General features: G+C 45.0%; 1 protein-coding gene across 1 annotated transcript; it reads right to left on the minus strand.

Annotated features, from left to right (window-relative positions):
• Positions 1-12,606: 12,606 nt before the first annotated feature.
• LOC123396895 lies at positions 12,607-19,983 on the minus strand. Its single transcript, XM_045091670.1, has 16 exons — positions 19,602-19,983; positions 19,407-19,514; positions 19,045-19,319; positions 18,707-18,964; positions 18,498-18,604; positions 18,315-18,401; positions 18,122-18,227; positions 17,889-18,029; positions 14,430-14,844; positions 14,223-14,330; positions 13,831-14,105; positions 13,478-13,739; positions 13,220-13,322; positions 13,053-13,139; positions 12,835-12,958; positions 12,607-12,762 (listed from the first exon to the last, which is right to left on the minus strand). The coding sequence occupies exons 1-16, from the start codon at positions 19,981-19,983 to the stop codon at positions 12,607-12,609; spliced, it is 2,994 nt and encodes a 997-aa protein (XP_044947605.1).
• Positions 19,984-20,490: the final 507 nt, after the last annotated feature.

Below are 20,490 nucleotides of genomic sequence, written 5' to 3' on the forward strand. Positions count from 1 at the left end.
TAATGAAGATAATACAGTGTGCAATAAGATGTACCTCATGTTTGTTCTTCAGCAATCGAAGCAAACTTTTCTCCATCTCATAACTCGCCTCCAGGCGACTTGCAAAGCCAGAGCAAAGTTCTTTGAATTCAAGATTCTCATACTGGGAGAGCTTAGCCTTGGAAAGTTCATGCTCAAAAACAGGTTGAGCTGATGATGATACATGCTTCGATAAAACCGCTGTGGCCGGCTTAGAGAAGTGAGTACCAGTGATAACTAGAGCGTCTGGGTCTTCTGCTATTTTCAATGGACTTGGCGGGTTAGGCGTTTCCATGGTTTCCTTGGGCGAGCTGGGGAGATCCACTTGATCTTCAGGCTTGTCTTGGTCTGGGTTATCCTGGATCGGCGCCGATTTTTCAATAGGTTCCGAAGCTGTAAGGGGAGTTGATCCGCCAGTTTTCCTTTTCTTTGCCTGTGCCCTAAAAAGAGAAGGGGGTGCGTTTAAAGGAGTTGATGTTACCACCATCAGAACAAAGGTAAATGTTGTCAAAGGCTTACCCGGGGACACGGATCATTGGTGGAAGTGACGACATCACCGAGTCGCCAGATGTGGGAGGAGAACTCTGCAAAAATAATACTTCGAAGATATGAGCGAGTTACAAACGTGATCCAAAAGGACCTGAAGAAGTGTTGTTAAAAGATACCTCATTTTGCCTTTTCTTGTTTTTTGTTGGTAACCCGGACACCAGGTCTCCAGAATGACTTCGAGTTTTCCGATTTGAGGCATGTTGTGCTTTCTTCAGAAGGAAATTTGGATCCAAACAAGCATTTGGGTGTGAGAAGGGAACTTTCCCACAAATTCGCCTGGCCGGCTTAGGTGGATAAGAAGATGAGTCGGAGGAAACAAAAATTACCTCTACGGAGTCTTCCTGGCTTTCATTTCTTATTCTACACAAAAGATAGAGGTGTAAACACAAAACTATCACTAAATGGATGGCGAGTTAAAGAGGATGGATTTTTTACCTCTGAAAGTACGTCGCCGACTTGGGATTCATCGGCTTCAGATGGCTCAGTAACGGCGGCTTTGCCCTTGCCCTTGGACTTCTTCTTTGGAGGCGGCCTAGCTTGCTTCATGGCCGACTTCTTTGGCCTCTTGGACCAGAATTTGTCACCTTTCTGAAATGGCATATTTTATAAGAGGTCATGGTTCAAGTAAGACGAAAGGAATAAAAACAAGAGGCGGGTTAAGTTATTTACCTTTGGTGCCGGGTTGGTCTTACAGAACGGCTTAAGACCTATTTGGCCGCATTTTGCTGAGGGTTCGCCAGTCAACTTCTTGATGATGGTTACAATATCACTCTCTGTCAGAGCCGTGTGGAAGTAGCACTGAGGGTGATCTAGGGTGCCGTCAAAATCACACATTAATCCGTCCCGGCGACTTAAAGGGAGGATACGCCATTCGACCTAGCAACGGATCAGGTCAACCCCAGTAAGGACGTTGTTTGTCAGAGATCTTAACTCAGACAATACTGGGATAAAGTCTGACTCCTCTTCTTCGGTGAGCTTGTCTGGGGATATTATCTGTTGGATAACCCGCCCTAGTTGGGCCGGGTCACCAAAGCTGGCAACTCATCTAAATGTGGTTCGGGCCTTGGCCTGGTAAGGCCGAAAGTCGTATGGCGGTTTCAGACCTTCGGAAGGAGTCCATAGTAGAGAAGGTCTCCAAGCCTTGGAAAGATGGCGACTTAGAGATCGCGAGACTCACGATTTGTGTAAAGGAAAGGACCCTTGTAAACCCTAAGGACTCGACCTGTATATAAAGGCGAGTCCCAGGGAAGAAGAGGGCAGGTTAGAAATCATCGAGTGCTAGGTCAGGCGAGTTGCGCCCTCCTTGTAATCGAAACTCCATCAATACAACGCAAAGCAGGACGTAGGCTTTTACCTCCTCAAGAGGGGCCGAACCTGGGTAAATCTCTGTCTCGCTCCCGTTCAACCCCTTTGAGTCGCCACCAAGGTGCGATAGCTCCAACACTAAGTCCTTTCACGAGGACATCTGCCGTGACAAAACCACGACACCATTGCTGGTCCCAAGCATACATCCCACTGTTCTCCATACCACTCTAGCGACAGGGCAAGAAAAGCACAAATGTTGCGAAGTCTCCCTTTCTGGGCAAAAGGAACATCTAGGGTTACCTTTCCATTTTCTCCTACTCATCACATCTCACGTTAGAACAACATCTTGAAAAAGTTGCCATAAGAAAATCTGGATCTTAAGAGGCAACTTTGCACTCCAGATCCATCGAAAGTCACAACCAGCAATATTACTCTCCACATGCTCATAAACAGATTTAGTAGAGAACCTTTTACCACCCCCTAATTTCCACCGAATCTGATCTGGATCATCAGATAAGACCCATTGACCAACAACTGCATTCAGTTCTGACCATTGGCCCGCCAACAGAGGAGTCAACTGTCTCCTAAAAAAGTCATCCCCCTCCCATGTTTTAAAATCTTTCACAGTAATATCCTGGTGATTGCAGATATAAAACAAATCAGCATAAGAATTTTTCAACGGTGGGGCAGCATTCACCGAATCATGCCACGGTCTAGTAATATTACCAGATCTCAACACCACCTCTCTACCAGCCATATAGTGAGGTTTAACTTTCATAATAGCTTTCCAGATAGGAGAATCAGCAAACTTACTAGAAATTGATGTCACATCTACTTTTCTAAAGTATTTAGCTCTGATCACATCTTGCCACAACCCTTGTCGTGTTTCTAACTTCCACCACCATTTAACAAGCAAACTCACATTCTGTTTATGCAAGTTCTTCATCCCCAGGCCCCCTTTCTTTTTAGATCCACAAATACGATCCCACTTAACGAGGTGATATCTCTTATTACCCTCGAATTCTCTCCAAAAGAATTTATTCCTGTGCTTATCAAGTTTGTATATGACCATCTTAGGGAGCAAGAACATAGCCATATAGTAATATACTATACTAGTAAGGGATGAGTTCATCAGAATCAGCCTACCTCCCGAAGATGCAGCATTACCTATCCAGGTTTCACAACATTTAAGAAATTTCTCATCCAGAAACAACCAATCTATATTCCTGAGTCTAGTAAAGCTTACTGGGACCCCCAAATACTTCATAGGAAAGTGCCCAATCTGACAATTAAACATGTCAGCATAAGTATTCAGGATATTATCATCACCTCCCACACAAAAAATCTCACTCTTCTCAAAATTGATCTTTAACCCCGACATCAGTTCAAACATATATAATAAGAGTTTCACATTAATAGCCAAAGCTACATCATGTTCAAAACAAATTACCGTATCATCCGCATACTGAAGAATAGCAACACCATCATCAATAAGATCAGGGGCCAAACCTGTGAATAGTTTCTCCCTCTGGGCATTTCTCACCATCTTAGGTAAGGCATCCACATCAATATTTAACAAGAAAGGATAGAAAGGATCACCCTGCCTAACCCCCTTATGACTTTGGAAATAAGGACCTTTTCATTATTCAACTTAATGCACACCGTGCCATCATACAAGATCTTTTTTATCCAACCACACCAGGTTTCTCCAAAACCTCTGTTTCTATGGCACTCTAGGAGAAAATCCCAGTTGATCTCATCGTAAGCTTTTTCAAAGTCCAGTTTCAGCACCATCCCACATTTTTTTCGACGCTGAGTGTGATGCAAAACTTCATGCAAAGTCAGGATGCCATCCATTATATTTCTATGTTTAATGAAAGCATTCTGATGCCTACTAATTAGAACATCAGAGTACAGTGCGACCCTGTCATTCAAAACTTTTGTGATCAACTTATAAGGACAACGCAACAAACAAATAGGTCTGTATTGTTGAATCTTCTTGGCTCCATTTAGCTTAGGAAGCAAAGTGATAACCCCGTAGTTCAAACGGGCCACATCTAAAGAGTTTTTATGGAAATCATCAAACAATCTCATCAGATCATTTTTAACAAATTCCCAACAATGTTTATAGAATTTAGCAGGAATATTATCTGGGCCTGGGGCTTTATTGCTTTCCATAGAAAACAAGGCCTTCTTCACCTCCTCCTCCGTGAACCTTCTAGTAATAAAAGCATTATCATCCACACTGATTTTCCCCCCATAGACCAAGTACTAGGGTCCAGGTGAAACATGTTCCCATTAGCAGGACCAAACAACTCCTTATAAAAGTCAGTTGCATGTCTCAACAGGTTTTCAGTCCCCTCAATTACCACATCCCCATTAACAAAGGAATGAATCGTATTCTTCCTTTTCCTACCATTAGACACTCTATGAAAAAAGGATGTGTTTTGATCCCCTTTTAGCAACCATCTTTCATTAGACTACTGGAGCCAAAATAGCTCATCATTATTAAGGATCTCATTATATTCAGCACACAACAGTGTCCTCTTTTCATACACACCAGGATCTAAAGGGCTAATCTCCTCGAGCCTCTCAATCTCCTCTAATTCTCTCCTAATCTCATCTTTTCTCTTCCTACTATGGCCAAACTTGTTCGATCCCCAACCTTTAAAGTATTTCTTAATGCACTTCAATTTTATATTAAGAATATCAATAGGGTCTTCCGCCCTGACATTTTGCTCCCAGATGATCTTAGCTTTAGGGAAAAACTCTTCATTCTTAAGCCAGGAAAGTTCAAATCTGAACTCCCTATTCACAGGAGCACTTCTTTCATCCGATCCCGTCGATAATAACAAGGGATTATGATCAGACACCTCCCGGACCAGTTTACGAACCGAAACCAAAGGATACAGATCTTCCCAGCTAAAGCTCATTAAAACCCTGTCCAACTTCTCCAAAGTAGGATGACTTTGTTTATTAGTCCACGTCTACTCCCCCCATATCAATCTCTCTTAGGCCTAAAGAATGAATAACATCATTAAATTTCACAACAAACTTGAGATTGCCCTGTCTCTTATTATTATCATGCATCCCTCTAATGATATTAGAAACACCCAATAATATAAGGGATATCAACATTACGACAGGTAACAAGCATTTCCTGCAGGAATTCATCTTTACGATCATCATGAGCCGCTCCATAAACAACAATTAAAACCCACCCACATTTCTCTTTCACATCAAACACATGAGCCTGAACCATAAAGTTCCCCATCTTCCAGGAAACCAACTCCAAGTTCTCTTTTTTAATCCCACAAAGGATACCCCCTGATCTCCCCACAAAAGGTAAAAAATTCCACGCAAAGTAACCACTAGGATCCATTCTACTTAAGTATTTAGCAGGAAACTCGCTCTTCTTGGTTTCTTGAACACCAAAAAAATCGAGAGAATGATCTCTAATAATGTGTGCAAAATAGGAGACCATCCCTTTCCTACCTGCTCCCCTACAGTTCCAAAAGACCCCTTTCATATAATTCCTTTTGAATTTTTCCTCTCCTTGGGGCCCCTATTAGGAATCACAATGGGGGCACCCATTTTCTTAGCCGAAGATTATTCGGTTTTCTGGCTTCTAGTAACAGGTCTAGCTATCACAATAGGTTTTTTTATTTTATTCTTTTTCCTAGACCGCACCAGTGTAAAATCATCCTCTTCAACATTACCCTCCTCCATCCAATTCAAATCTAGCGGAGTAACTACACGATTAGCATTAATCAGCGTCATATTACTCACATTCTCCTCAGCCTCCACTATATCCTCTCTCTCCGCCTTAGAGTTATTATTCCTAAATTTCTCCAACTCCCTAATAACATCGATATCAACAAAGTCATTATCAAGAATAATAACCCCCATCTTAGAAGCAGCTAACACCATGTTTGGATTAGACAAAGCATCAAAAGAATTATGAGAGTGTAATATACCTTCCACATTCCTTTTCTTGACAGTACCAGCAGCCTTCAACTGGACATCATCCATCTTGCTCTGCACATTACGGAGACTGAATCTCAAGTTTTCCTCAGTAGCCAGGGGAGGAGTAGGAATCACCTCCACTTCCATAGCAGTATCAGGAGATTCCACCCTATATTCCACCTTTCCAGCATCAAATTCACCCATCTCAGCATCCACAGATACCACCTGAGGAGTAATTCTCACCACATCAGCAAAGGATTTTTATCACTTTCAGGAGATATTATTTTTTCATTTACATCACCTCCAAAACATTTAATACTTACATGTTTCTCTTCTTCCATAAACTCCATAGTCATAGAATCAACCAACAATGAAGTATGCAAGGAAACATCATATTCTATGCTCTCTTGTGATTCCTGGAGTTGCTCTTTTTTCCCCCAGTCTGAACATTATCATTTTTTCCTCCACAGCCCCCCTGGGAATATCATCAATTCTAGGTTTCTTATTCCTATTAGTATCCACATCATCATTTTTCCTTATCATTGCTCTTCCCAGAGCTAAGAAGAAATTCACCCCTGTTAGGATCTCTCACCAGAACCTGGTCCACCTCAAAGTAAAAATCATAAAAGTGCTCCCCTAGAACAACCTCAGCTACAGAAGGGATATCATCCACATTTCTGCACCCAACCTTCACTCTAGCAGAAGCAGGACGGTGTAAGGTTGCACTATCAATTTCCAAGGGAACACCTACCAAGGAAGCAACATAAGCCATATTTCTCTCACTTCTTTTATCCAGAGGAACATTACTAATCTTAACCCAGGCCACTTCCATCACCCCCTTAGACCCAACAGCTGAAGACCACTTAGTCACATTAATAACAACACCACTTGTCTTGAGCACAATGCGACCCACATAACAAACCTGAGCTACAGCCCTAGGGTTAGGAAATCTCACCACAAAAACACCCGAGCCAATAGCATGAGCCGAGCATCGCCATCCTATGGCCAAATAGTCATTGAGATCAAGCTCCATTTGTCTGGTAGATGTCTCCCCCTCAACTATACTAACTACAATGTTATTAGATCTCTCCTTCATCAGATTAGCCGAACATGAGTCATGTATGTAGTAAAAATCCTGCACCCTCGACTGAAACACACACATAGAGGCAACATAACTCCAGGGTAAGAACTCACAACAGACAGATGCAAGGTGACCTAATCGACCACACCTTTCACAGAAAGCTTGTGCACAGAACCCAGGAACATGCTCACGAGATTTGCAGATGAGGCAGGGATCATGAACATTGGAAGGAGTCACCTGGTTCACTTTTGTTCCTTGATTGCGACGAAGGGGATTGGGGATCTGGCGATCCGCACCCTCACCAGCGGATCCAGAAGATCCCTGGCTCTTGGGCACCCAGACCCCACCATCCACCGCCTGCTTCCCCATCACAGCCTCATCCCACCGCGAGGTGTCATCAGATCCGGAGGCGACATTGGAAGTATATGAGTTGTTGTTGCCGTCGTCCTGCTTCCACGAGAACTTGCTCCGGTCTCCACCACGGCCACCGCCCCGTCCAGTAGCAGGACCGGGCCCGCGAGCACCACGACCAGGCTCCCCCCGTCGATCTCCACGAAAGCCTCGATCTCCATCCCCCATCGCAGGAGTAGACGCAGCCACCGCCGCGAAGGATCGCAGATCTCCTCCAACCTTCCCTCTCCACCAACCGAAGGAATCGCTCGCTCTCGATCTAGGGTTTCTTGGCTGCGCCGACCAGAAGTGGGAGAATGCTTCCTCTAGGTCAAGCCGCGGCGCGATGGGGGCTTTTATACTTCCATTTGAGCCAAAACATGCGCTCCGATCCCCTCCCACGTGTCGCCCATCCGCCATTGGTGCACTGTTGGGGGCAGGACCCGCATCGGCCCCACCTGTCGGAGCATCACCCCCACCCACCGTTCCCCACCTCCTGGCTGACGCCGTATCCACGGCCGCCCTCACCGGAGCCCCAATCTCCGACAGCCGGTCCCGAATTCTCGCAAAATAGCAGGGAACGCCACCATGTCGCCAATATCTAGGGTTTCCCCTTCCCGAAGGCATCGCGCATCAATGGTAACCCCTCTCGCATCCCTCAGAACTAACCTGAGAGCCTTCCGTCGTAGGAGCAGCTCGCCGTCGGCAAACCGGAGCTGTCGCGAGCCGATATCGGCGGCGAAGGAGAACACAGTTCAGTTGACAATTTTTGAAACTGGAACATGTTTTGAACTTATGTACACTTTTTAAAACTGGAACATTTTTCTAACTTACGCATATTTTTTGAAATGGCAAATATTTTTTAGAAAATGAAAAATATTTTTAAACTTCCCGAACATTTTGAAATTATGAATAATTTTATAATCGGCGAACAAAATTTAAACAAGTTTTGAATTTGTGAACAAATTATTCAAAAAAGAGAAACATTTTTTGTAAAACAGGAACATTTTTTATTAAAATGTGAAAAGAAAAACATTTTTTGAAAAATTGTGAACAATTTATGAGAAAAGGAACATTTTTTGAAAAATCATCCAGTTTTTTGTATACGAGAACAATTTACATTTTTCAAAAGATGAATACATTTTGGAAGCAGGAACATTTTTTTGAAGCACAGACATTTAAATATAAACTGTGAATACAAGAACATTTTTTGAAATTCAAAACTAAATTATTAAATGTGAAACAGAAATTAGGAAAAGGACAAAGGAACAAAAGTGAAGGAAGAAACTAAAAATGAAACAATAATGTTTTTTGAAAAAACATTTTTTAAAAGTGTGAACATTTTTGGAAAATGTCGTACATTTTTCGGAAATCCCGAATTTTTTGAAGCTATGAATGTTTTTGAGTAACGGCAAATATTTGAAATTTAGAGCATTTTTATAAAATCAAGAACATTTTGTAAATTTGAAGAATTTTTTTAAAACATGAACTTAGGTTAAAAAATAACCATAGAAAAAAAGGAAAAACAATAAACAAAAGCAGAAAAAGCAAAAAAAGAAAAAAAAGAAACAGAAAAAAGGACAAAAGGAATGAAGCAGAAACCAGAACTGCGTGTAGAGGGAGATGGACCGGCCGAGTTTCTCGCACCCCTGTGCATTTGGCCGACTATTTGACGCAAAGAGCGTCAAATATGGTTTTCCACGGAACCGTGCATCACCTGGGCGAGCCGTAGATTGTCACATGCGAGGAGGCGATTGTCACGGAGCTGAGGTCGTGGCGTGCCTAGTGGAAGGTGGTCGCATGTCGTCCGTGGAGCGAGGAGCAGCAGAGCGCGTGCGTGCGCATGGTGCGTTCGCATCTGCGGCAACCGATCACGAGGAGGATCTGGTCTCCTAGTGCCGAACCGATCCCGAGGCAAATCTCTCTTCTATCTCAGGATACGTGTGTTATGGTCCGAGATTTGCACTGGTAGCGACATTTTCAGCAGCATTTTCCTAGTTTTTTTTCTCATGTTTCATCAAAACACATCTCATGCATCCCATTAGTGGGATTAGTCAACAATTGATCATCAATATTGTTTCCCCCTTGATCAAAACTGGTGAGATGAGGTGGTAAAAGGAGAATTTCTTTGCGAAAAAGGGCACCGACATTAGGATGAAAATCCGCAAAGGGAGATTTGGTTTCATCAACGATAACATCACGATAGACATAGACACGACCCGTGAAGACATCTAGGCATTTAACACCCTTGTGTTGGGCGCTATAGCCAAGAAATAGACATTGTTTGGAGTGAAACATGAGCTTGCAATTATTGTAAGGACGGAGATTGGGCCAACATGCACACCCAAAAACACGAAGAGATGTACAATCTGGTTTGGTATGAAGTAGTCTTTCTACCGGAGTGTCATTGTTAATAACACGACTAGAAAGCATATTTATGATATGAACGTCAGAGAGGAAAGCTTCATCCCAAAATTTGAGAGGCATGGAAGCTCCTGCTAAGAGTGCAAGCCCAACTTTAACAATGTGTCTATGCTTACGTTCGACCGAGCCGTTTTGTTTGTGAGCATGAGGGCATGACACATGATGTGAGATGCCAAGAGTTTGGAAGAAGGAGTTCATTTTTTCATACTCCCCTCCCCAATCAGATTGAACAACAATGATTTTGCTGTCAAACTTGCGTTCAACAAGAGCTTGAAAGTTTTTAAAAACTTGAAACACATTGGATCTTTTCTTAAGAAGATAGATTCAGGAGAATTTGTTATAGTCATCAATGAAGCTCACATAATAGGTATGTCTACCAACAGAGGTAGGGGCAGGGCCCCAAACATCACAGAAAATTAACAGCAATGGTTCGGTGGAGATACTAGTAGAAATTGATAGGATAATTGATGACTCTTAGTTTGTTGACATGAATCACAAATAGTTTCAATATGACGCTCACCAACAGACGGGATCTTATTTTTCCTAAGTAACCTTTCAACTAATTAAATAAAAACAAGCATGTCCTAATCGATCGTGCCATCGTGTTGACAAAATTTTGACAACACCATAGACTTCTTTATTGAACCTCCTATGCTCTGGGATCAACGGGTAAAGCCCTTGAACACATCTACCTCGATAAAGGATTTTCTTCGCTACTCAATCCTTGATAAAAAAGAAATAAGGACGAAATTCGAGGAAAACATGATTATCAATGGCAATTCTATGAACTCAGAGGAGATTCTTATTGGCACTAGGAACATGCAGAATTTTCTTGAAGTGAAGTTTACGATAAGGGGTACTACTACTTGAATAACCAATGTGACGTATTTTCATACCTTCTCCAGTGGCGGTGTGGATCTGATCTTTTCCACGGTACTTGTCCTTCATGGTTACCTTCTCTAGCTCGCTGGTGATATGGTTTGTGGCACCATTGTCGACGAACCAATTGGTGTAGATCCCATAGGAGCCATCAGCACCCACGGGAACACTGTCCTCATCTTGGGATGAGTCACCGTCTTCCTCGTAACGGTACCAGCAGTCCTTCGCAGTGTGGCCTGGTTTACCACAAATTTGACAACGTGGGGTATCCGTGCGTGACTTGCTAGTGCCACCGCCACGACGTCCCTTGTTGCTGCACCCGCCGCCACGTCCTTGCCCGCCGCCGTTCCCGCTACCGCAGGACCGCCCCTTGTTACGGGGAGGACCACGTGAGCGAGAGCCACCGACGCGCCCGCGGGATGCAGCATTTGCAGAGGACTTGAAGCTACCTCTGCTCGCGCCGTGAAATTGTGTCATCCTCTGATCGAAGTTGCTGAGCATGGAGAAGATCTCGTCAAGGGAGATAGGAGTGACATGAGCGTCGAGGGAGGAGACTAGGGGCTGGTAAACAAGGTCCAACACATGGAGGATGTACGAAATCAGCTCATCATCCTGGATCGGTTTTCCAGCCGCCGCCAGTTCATCGGCAAAACCATGCATGGAGGCAAAGTAGGAGGCAAGGGATTGGTTGCCCTTCCGAGCATTGATGAGCGAGGTATAGATGTTGTTGATGCGGCTCAGCGACTGCGACGAGTACATGCTCGTGAGCATCATCCAGAGCATGTGCACCGTGGTGATCGTGGTCACCGTGACGAGCACCTCTTTGGAGAGGTCGTTCAGCAGATAGCCGAGCACCTGTTGATCGTCCCGGACCCAGAGAGGCTGGAGGGGATTGGGCTCAGAGGTCCCCTTTCCATCCTTGTCCTTGGTGGTGAGGAGCTTGGCTGGTTTCCAATGATCTGCCATCGATATAGCCGAAGACACTGGCGCCATGCAGTTGCGTCGTGATATGCGTGCGCCACAGCATGCAGTTCGTGTGGGATAAATTCACGGTGACCTGACCATTGAGGCTAGGTTGGAAGGCGCAGGAGGAGGAAAACATGGCTAGGCACAGATGCAATCGAGGGAAGCTTAGATGGGAAGTAGGAACGCTCCGATTACCATGTGCGCTGGCGGAAACGTCTTACTCTATCGAGGGAGACGGGTACGTGTTATATTGGCAGGTGGCGAGCCTGATCATGCATACAAGGTTTGCTGGAGATACAACTTGGAAAAGAAGAAATAAGAGAGATAAGCTAGGTAGTTATAACCGAATCCGAAGTAATGCCGTGAGCCTATCTACCTCTATCTATCTCTAACGAGATATCTCATATGTTTAGAATTCCTCTCCCCTACTCATTGGGTCACACCGTATGTGACCCATGGGGGGTTGGGGGGGGGGGGGAGTTTATCCGGTGGGGATGATTTTCAAGTTTGTGTGAGACCTGTGATTTGTGTCCATTGAAGATTTACCGCCTTCTTCAAAGTGGTAGATGTCCAATTCTATCAATTCTATGTGGAGTTGGATTCTCTCTTGATGTGACACATTTTTGACAAGTGTGTAGCTTCTATGGAAAGTGCAGATTATCATAATCTATTGTGGTTCCAAACAGGGCCTTAGCCTTGTAAATATCTTACCTTTTTGTGATTGCAGCGAGATGCAACATTTGCGTTCTTGGGGAAATAATCAACGGTAGACATAAGGCATGATTATCTTTATTTACGATCTTGTAATATATTCGTTCAAAAGAAATCCATGTCCACTATGACAGCCATTCTCAACAGTAAGGTGATACAAGTATATTAACTAAACCACACATTAATAAGCAAACAAATGTTCCAAGAGATTGAAAAACTATGGCAACTCCATCCACATTGTAGGCAGCACTTGTCATGAAGCTTGGCGATAACCAAGACCTTTCATACATGGATGGAATTTTATGGATCACCATGAATCATTTCTGTTGTACGTAAGGTGGGAGCACCCCTTGGAGGAACGAGCTCAACATCACCAATGCCCTCTCAGGCTGGAAGGATGGAACCATATGGCCAGCTCCCCTCACAGATAGGAATGTGAATCCCCCCGCGTACTGCTGAACATAGCCTCCCACCTGCAAGTGCGCAACCAGCCTTGTAAAAATTCGCCAGTTTCAGGGTGATCTAGGATGAATGCTAGTGTTCACAATAGGGAATTCAATTACCTCCTCCTTTGCTGTCCATGGACGCCATGGGGTGGTCACGGAGAGGGCCATGTCCTGGATAGAATACCTCGTCGCCGGGAGCGGGCACACAGAATCAAAATCGCCACTAAAAAGCGCAGGCAGGTTTGTTACTGCTAAAGTACGTTCAAACGGTGTGAGAGTATTGGGTTGTAGTACTAGTACTAGTACTTGTCTGCTACCTGAATATCCAAATCGGGAGCTTGCTTTCGATCAACCATTTCATGGTTGGCAGCATCGACATTGGCCCATCTGTCCAGTTCAAGTGTCTGCACACATGTAGAAATCACATGAGATACGAGTGTGTGGGTGAAAATAGTGTACATTAGCTCCAGTTGGAGGATCTTACGCGCAGCCTGACCACTTTGTCGTTCTAGCGTGGAAAGCCATCTGCACCGCTGGATCATTGAGGTAGGCATCCGTAGGATAATAACTGCACGGATCATACCCAGCTAACTGCATTTTGAAGAGGAAAAAATACAACGGTTAGCTGTTCAGCACATAGAGCTAGTTTCTCTTTTTTTTAAACAGAATGTCGTTGTCCACTTTTTTTCTCTCTCGTTTTGATAAGAAAATGATGTTCTTCAGAAAGATTAGAACCGTGGACTCACGTAGCCAGCGGGGTAGTATGTTCCATTGGGCGCGTGAATGCAGACCGGAGCGTATATGTCGTAGCCATCGATGAAGCCAGAGTCGAACGCCACGGCAGCTCCCATGCATGCGGCATCTGTGAATGTACCATTCAAGTTGTCGAAGTCGCAGTTCTTGGTGACATTGGCGTAGACCTCGTCCGACATCACCGCGTGGGTCCAGAAGTAGTCAACCACCCCCTTAATATTCCTGTTCGCGTCAAGGTACGGATTTCCCACCTTCATCAACATATAGAAGACAGGATCCAAGTTATTGTTTTCAGCAGAGAAACCCAAATTTTTGCAATGTTTCAATGTTAATTTGACGTACCAAGATGCCCTGAAGGTTTATGACGGTTCTGTTGTTGTATGTGTTGTGGAGCAGGATGGTGGCGGCGAGCTCGGGCACGTAGTGTCCGGCGTAGCTCTCGCCGGAGATGTAGAAGGCCCTGTCCTTGTACTCCGGGAACCTCTCCAGCCATTTCACCAGAAACACGTAGGCGTCGTCGGCGGTTCTCTCGTCTCCGCTGAGGTCGTAGTCGGATGACGTGTTGGAGTAGGAATATCCCACTCCGGCCGGCGACTCGAGGAAGATCACGTTTGCCACTGTCATGCATTTGATCATTTGTCACACTTTACTCCACACTTGAAAATCATGTTAGCCTTCTGGAACTTCTGACAAATTCAAAGATTAATGAGTACGGGAAGAAAGAAATGGGATACCGTTGTTCCAGGCGTTGACGTTCCTGCTGAGCGTTTTGTTGTCCTCGGTCACGCGGAACGGCCCCAGCTCCTGCATCGCCCCGTAGCCCAGCGACGAGCATCCCGGCCCTGTGTATGCAACAAGTGTCATTGAGTCAGTACTGTCCTAGAGAAATTCCCACAAGAGATGTTCAGTTATCAACGTATGCATGGGTCATTCTATCTAACCTCCGTTGAGCCACAGGACCAGCGGCTTGTCCGAGGCACCCGAAGGCGACTCCACGAGGTAGTAGAAGAGCGCGCGGCCGTTCTCCGCATCGACGGTCACGTACCCGCCGTACTGATCGAAGTCGACGCCCTCCGGCTGCCCGGGCAACGCCGTGATCTTGTCGGCGGCCTTCATGGAGCTCTGGTCAGAGGCGGCGGTCTCCACACTCAGGCTGCCGCCGACCCTGTCAGCTATGTTACGCACTCTGAACGTGTCGGTGCTGCTGGCGGTGTTCTTCCTAGACGAGATGAAGTTTCTGAGCTGAGCTTCCTGGGAGTGGGGGTGGGAGGCATTGGCGTGCAGCTGTAGCGCAGCCAGGCAGAGGACAAGCAGGGAGAATGAAGAAATGGTCTTCATCGAGATGGTTGCTGATCTCTGAGCTGAGACTGAGATGAGAGAGATACCATTGGCATGCATGATTTATATAGGGGCAGGGAGAAGGGAAGAGAGAACACTCCGAGCCATGGAGCTTTGGATTCTTCACCGTGTAAATTTCGGGTACAAACAGCGTTGCAGGCTTGCAGCTGTGCCTGTGCGCTTGTATGTGTATGCTCTTGTTTCCTCTAAAACGTTGAGAGGATCACAGCTGCCTTGCTCCGTGGAAAAGGTCATATGATTGGTCGAATTGACATTCGGCCGGTCATATGATTAGGACGGGGTTTTTCCCGTGTTGTGTATGATTTCAGACGGTTCTTTATCTTCACATCTCTTATTTAGAATGATGCTTTGGACGGTAGCCAATTGCCAATCGTGTATGCACAGGTATATGCTTTGGTGATATGTACACCAGCAAGGAATTATTTTCCTTTCAGTGTATGTGAGTGCCAAATGGAAGTCTAAGGTTCTTTTCTATCATTTTTCTTTTGCCGCCGAAGTCTAAAGCTTCACAACCTTCGATACCTCAGCGGTTTTCGCTCCCCTTTCCCTTCTCCGCCCAAAGGTGAAATTTACATGCTTTCTCATTTCATCTACGAGGAGCTAGATGTGAATAAACTCTCATGTTCAGTTTCGTGGTAGACATGGAACTAAAAAAGAACGATCAACTATAACTCCCAAAGAACCAGATTTCACAAACAACATAGAGGAACAATGAATGGAAAAAGCAGAATTTTCCATAGATCAACTATAACCATCATGACGTAGATATGCGCTTCAATCACTTGAACCCACTTGGATCACGACCAGATAGAAGCGGGACAAAGAGAAATAACACTATATTCACGTCATGGTGAAAAAATATGAGTACATATATTTTCAAACAAACCGGTTACACTAAGACCTACAAAAACATGTATGGGTTCAGGAAGGGGCCCCTCAAATATTTGGTAGCCGTTGTTAAACCAGCGTGTATACTTTATAAAATGGGGGGACTATCTTAAACTATAGCTAGAGCAATTATCTTCATAGCTGCCAATAAAATGCCCATAAAAAGTCAATTTATTCGATTAGATATGGAATCCAACAAGACGAGGGCTCTCTTCTCCTCAGTGTGCCGCTCAGGTAACAAGAGAACATTTGAGTCCTTGGGTTTTGCATCCGGGTTGTATGTACGGTTAGATTTAGGGTTTTAAGGGGTGAAGCAAGGTCTGGGTGATGACACGTCGTCGAATAAGAGTTGCCACATCTTTAACCCCACCTCGGCGTGCCGAGGAGATGACATCATAGTTTTCTCTCTGTTCAGTCCAGCCATTGAGATTGGAGTTCTTAGGTTTGATTACAGGGCGTCGGTGGTGACCAAACCAGTGGGATTTTTTCTTTCAGATCTTCCTCCGCCACAATGATGTTTCCTCTAGTGTCTTCTGTTGATCTAGGAGTTGGTCGACATTTGTCATCTCTGGTAGTGGTGTTGGCAAAAAGAGGGCGGAGGTGGCTCCGCCACATGTTTGGCAGCTTTTCGGTGGCAGATCTCACGTTCTTCCATGATGACATCGTTTGTACATAGTGGATTTGGGGCCCGAGTTGCACGGGGGTGTTCCCCCAACCAACTAGCCATAGTGATATGTACTCCAACGACCACAATGGGTGCACTCTTCGGATCTCAAATATTTGACGTGATGGTGCAACGAGGACTCTTCGATCAGCGCATCTGCCATCTATTCCTCCGGTTTGCGATGGGCCCTTAATTTTGCTCAGCCATGGTCAATTACACGCTCAAAATCCGTTGAGCAATCAAACTAGCATACTTATTTGCATCTTTGACAATCATGTATTGCGCATTTTGGTCATGATTCACTGCCATGTTAGTCTGGTGGGCAATAAGAGCTAAAGTCTCCTTATCATAGTCACTAGCAACCTTGTACCCACCATTTTTCATGAATGATCATGACACTCTTCGACAAACAATCATTTGTGTAGTGACCAAGAAAAGTGCAACAACGACATTTTACATTACTTGTTTAGCCCATGGATGCCACGGGGGATGAGGAACTCTGTGTGGTAGTAGTTGTACTTTTTGTTGATGGTGGTGGTGTATGTCTCGTCGTATCTTTGTTGGGGTTGAATGCAGAAGTTGATGGAGCAGCATGACATGTGGAAGTCGTGGGTGCACATGATGCCAAAGATGTAGATCATCTTGGAGAAAAGTTAGTTCATGTCATGGGATGTCGATCTTGCACTCATGTTCAACTTTGTAAGCAAGATGAAATAAATGAGTGATAGTAGAATACTCTTTTCTAAGATGGTTTGAATTTCTATGTTTAACCCACCATAAAATATGAAAGCATATCTTCTTTATCTTCAACAAGAACAAGAATATGCAAACCATACTTTAGAAAAGACCCACCACAACAAGCAACCTTTCATGAGAAAACTATTATGCTACTTATATTCAAATTTCACTCAACATGCAAACATGTATGGAAAAAATACCCGCCTCAACATGCAACCATGCATGGGGAAAAACTACCTCAATATACAGCCATGCATGAAAAAACTACTTTGGTACTTATATTCAATAAATATTTTACAACTATACAAATGTCAAATACGATAAATCATATACTTGTACTTTCAATTCTCATATTATTAATCCAATATTCATGCTCTAGTCTTATCAAAATATATTATACAAACAATTCGGTAGCACCGGACGAGGTATCATCCATTACTAGATGATACCTCATTCTCGTTGTTCAGCAGATTCTCGCAATAAGGCACAATATTTCTTTTTTATTTAAGATATTGTCATAAATTCGTTGAAAATACATTCATGCCCATTAGAGGACAAACCATTCTCGACAGTAACCGGATACAACATACAAGTAAGTGAATAACTATTACGGCACAACATTAAGCAAATGAACGTTCGAAAGGATTGAGAAAACTATGACAACTGATCCACAACACTTGTCATCATGCTTTGGCGCTAACCGCATCTCATGGATGGAGTTTATGGGCACCATGAATCATTGCTGTTCTACGTAAGGTGGGAGCACCCCTTGGAGGAAGGAGCTCAGCATCACCAATGCCCTCTCAGGCTGGAAGGATGGAACCAGATGGCCAGCTCCCCTCACAGATAGGAATGTGAATCCCCCCGCGTACTGCTGAACATAGCCTCCCACCTGCAAGTGCAACCATCAGTGTAAAAAACCAACAGTTTCAAGGTGATCTAATGAAGATGAATGCTAGTGTACACAATAGGGAATTCAATTACCTCCTCCTTTGCTGTCCATGGACGCCATGGCGTGGTCACAGAGAGTCCAAGATCCTGGATAGAATACCTCGTCCCCGGAAGCGAGCACACGGTATCGAAATCACCACTGAGACATGGAGACATGTTTGTTACTACACTTGACTCTACATTTTGAAGTGTCTGTTAAGAGTAATAGACTGCTCTAGTCAGTTACCTGAATATCCAAATCGGAAGTTTGCTGTCGATCAACCATTTGATGGTTGGCAGCATGGACATTGGTGCATCCGTCCAGTTCAAGTTTCTGCGTGCACGTACAAATCACATGAGTTGCCTACGTGCGGGTGAAATTGATTAGCGATTAATAAGTGCATATTAGCTGCAAGTTGAAGGATCTTACGTGCAGCCGGCCCACTTGGTCATTCTAGCGTGGAAAGCCATCTGCACCGCTGGATCGTTGAGGTAGGCATGGGTAGGATAATCACTGCAAGGATCATACCCAGGTAACTGGAGTTTGAAGATAGAAACACCGGTTAGCTGATCAGATCAGAACATGCATGCATGGACTAGTTCTTCATCAGAAAAAAAAAACAAGAATGACTGGCTTACATAGCCACTGGAGTGGTACCCTCCATTGGGCCCGTCAATGCAAACTGGAGCGTATATGTTGTAGCCATCGATGTTGCCTGGTTGGAACGCGTCCACGGCGCTGCTGCATGCGGCGTTTGTGTACGTACCATCCACGTTGTCGAAGTCGCAGTTCATGGTGATATTGGCGTAGACCTCGTCAGACATCACCGCATGGGTCCAGTAGTAGTTGATCGCCCCCTTAATGTTCCTGTTGGAATCAAGGTACGGATTTCCAACCTTCAACAGAAAACATGACTAACATTAGCACTCAAAAGAAGAAAAAAAGTGTACAATGTTCCATTTCATCTTGAACTTACCAAGATGCCCTGAAGGTTTATGATGGTTCTGTTGTTGTATGTGTTGTGGAGCAGGATGGTGGCAGCGAGCTCCGGCACGTAGTGCCCGGCGAAGCTCTCCCCGGAGATATAGAAGGCGCGGCCCTTGTACTCCGGGAACCTCTCCAGCCATTTCACCAGGAAGACGTAGGCGTCATCGGCGGTTCTCTCGTCTCCACTGAGATCGTAGTCCGCGGAGGTGTTCGAGTAAGAGAATCCCACACCGGCCGGCGACTCCAGGAAGATCACGTTCGCAACTGCCATTATTTTTCACAAGCAAAGTATTAGAGTCTAAAAGGCTTAAGGACTTAACCGGTAGAAGAAGCTAGCCATGGCTGGGTTACCGTTGTTCCAGGCGTTCATGTTTCTGCTGAGGGTTTTGTTGTCCTCGGTTACTCGGAACGGACCCAGCTCCTGCATTGCCCCGTAGCCCAGCGACGAGCATCCTGGCCCTGTGCATGCAAGAAGGGTCACTGTTGTCCTAGAGAAATTTGTACAAGAGATGTTTGATTTATCAACTTCTTGCTGATCATTCTAACCTCCGTTGAGCCAAAGCACGAGTGGCTTGTCGGAGGCACCGGAGGGCGATTCGACGAGGTAGTAGAAGAGCGCGCGGCCGTTCTCCTCGTCGACGGTCACGTACCCGCCGTACTGGTTGAAGTCGACGCCCTCCGGCTGCCCGGGCAACGCCGTGATCATGTCGGCCACCTTCATGGAGCTCTGGTCAGCGACGGAGCTCTCCGCGCTCAGGCTGCTGGCGACCCTGTCGGCTATGTTGCGCACTTTGAAGGTGTCGGTGCTGTCGCTGTTCCTCCTAGACGAGATGAACTCCCTCAGCTGGGCCTCCTGAGAGGCATTGGCGTGCAGCTGCAGTGCAGCAAGGCAAATGAGAAGCAGGGAGAAGAAAGAAATGCTCTTCATCTTGGGTGAGACGATGGCTGTTGATCTCTGAGTCTGAGATGAGAGATGTCATTTGCCCATGCATGGTTTTTATAGGCGCCGGACGAAGGGAAGAACACTTTGAATTACCAAGGAGCTTTGGATTATTCCCTGTGCATATTTAGGGTAAAAACCAGCGTTGCAGGCTTGCAGCTGTGCCTGTGCGCTTTGTATGTATATATGTTCTTGTTACCTCTAAAACCTTGCGAGGATCACAGCTTCTTTGCTCCGTGGAAAAAGGCCGGCCATGATTGGTAGAAGTGACATTCGGCCGGGCATTGAGAGCGAAGGGTGGTGATTGGGGCGTTTTTTTCCCCGTGTAGTGTAGGATTTCAGACGGTTCTTTATCTTCACATCTCTTGTTTGCAACGATGATTTGGACTGTAACTGGTGGCTATCCGTGTATGTACTATGTGCTCCCGTCCCAGGCATATGCTTTGGTGAGATGTAGGGCAGCGAGGAAATTTCCATTTCCATGTTCGTGAGTGC

Source organism: Hordeum vulgare, chromosome 5H, assembly GCF_904849725.1.
Source record: "Hordeum vulgare subsp. vulgare chromosome 5H, MorexV3_pseudomolecules_assembly, whole genome shotgun sequence".
Taxonomy (NCBI): Eukaryota; Viridiplantae; Streptophyta; class Magnoliopsida; order Poales; family Poaceae; genus Hordeum; species Hordeum vulgare.

What these genes read in the sequence shown, in the direction of transcription:
- LOC123396895 (XM_045091670.1), bottom strand. Translation starts at nt 19,983, where the DNA reads ATGAAGAGCATTTCTTTCTTCTCCCTGCTTCTCATTTGCCTTGCTGCA. An exon ending in TAAACCTTCAGGGCATCTTG is followed by an intron (nt 13,740 to 13,830) that starts GTACGTCAAATT and finishes ATGTTGATGAAG; the next exon opens with GTGGGAAATCCGTACCTTGA. An exon ending in CTCCCGATTTGGATATTCAG is followed by an intron (nt 12,959 to 13,052) that starts GTAGCAGACAAG and finishes TGCGCTTTTTAG; the next exon opens with TGGCGATTTTGATTCTGTGT.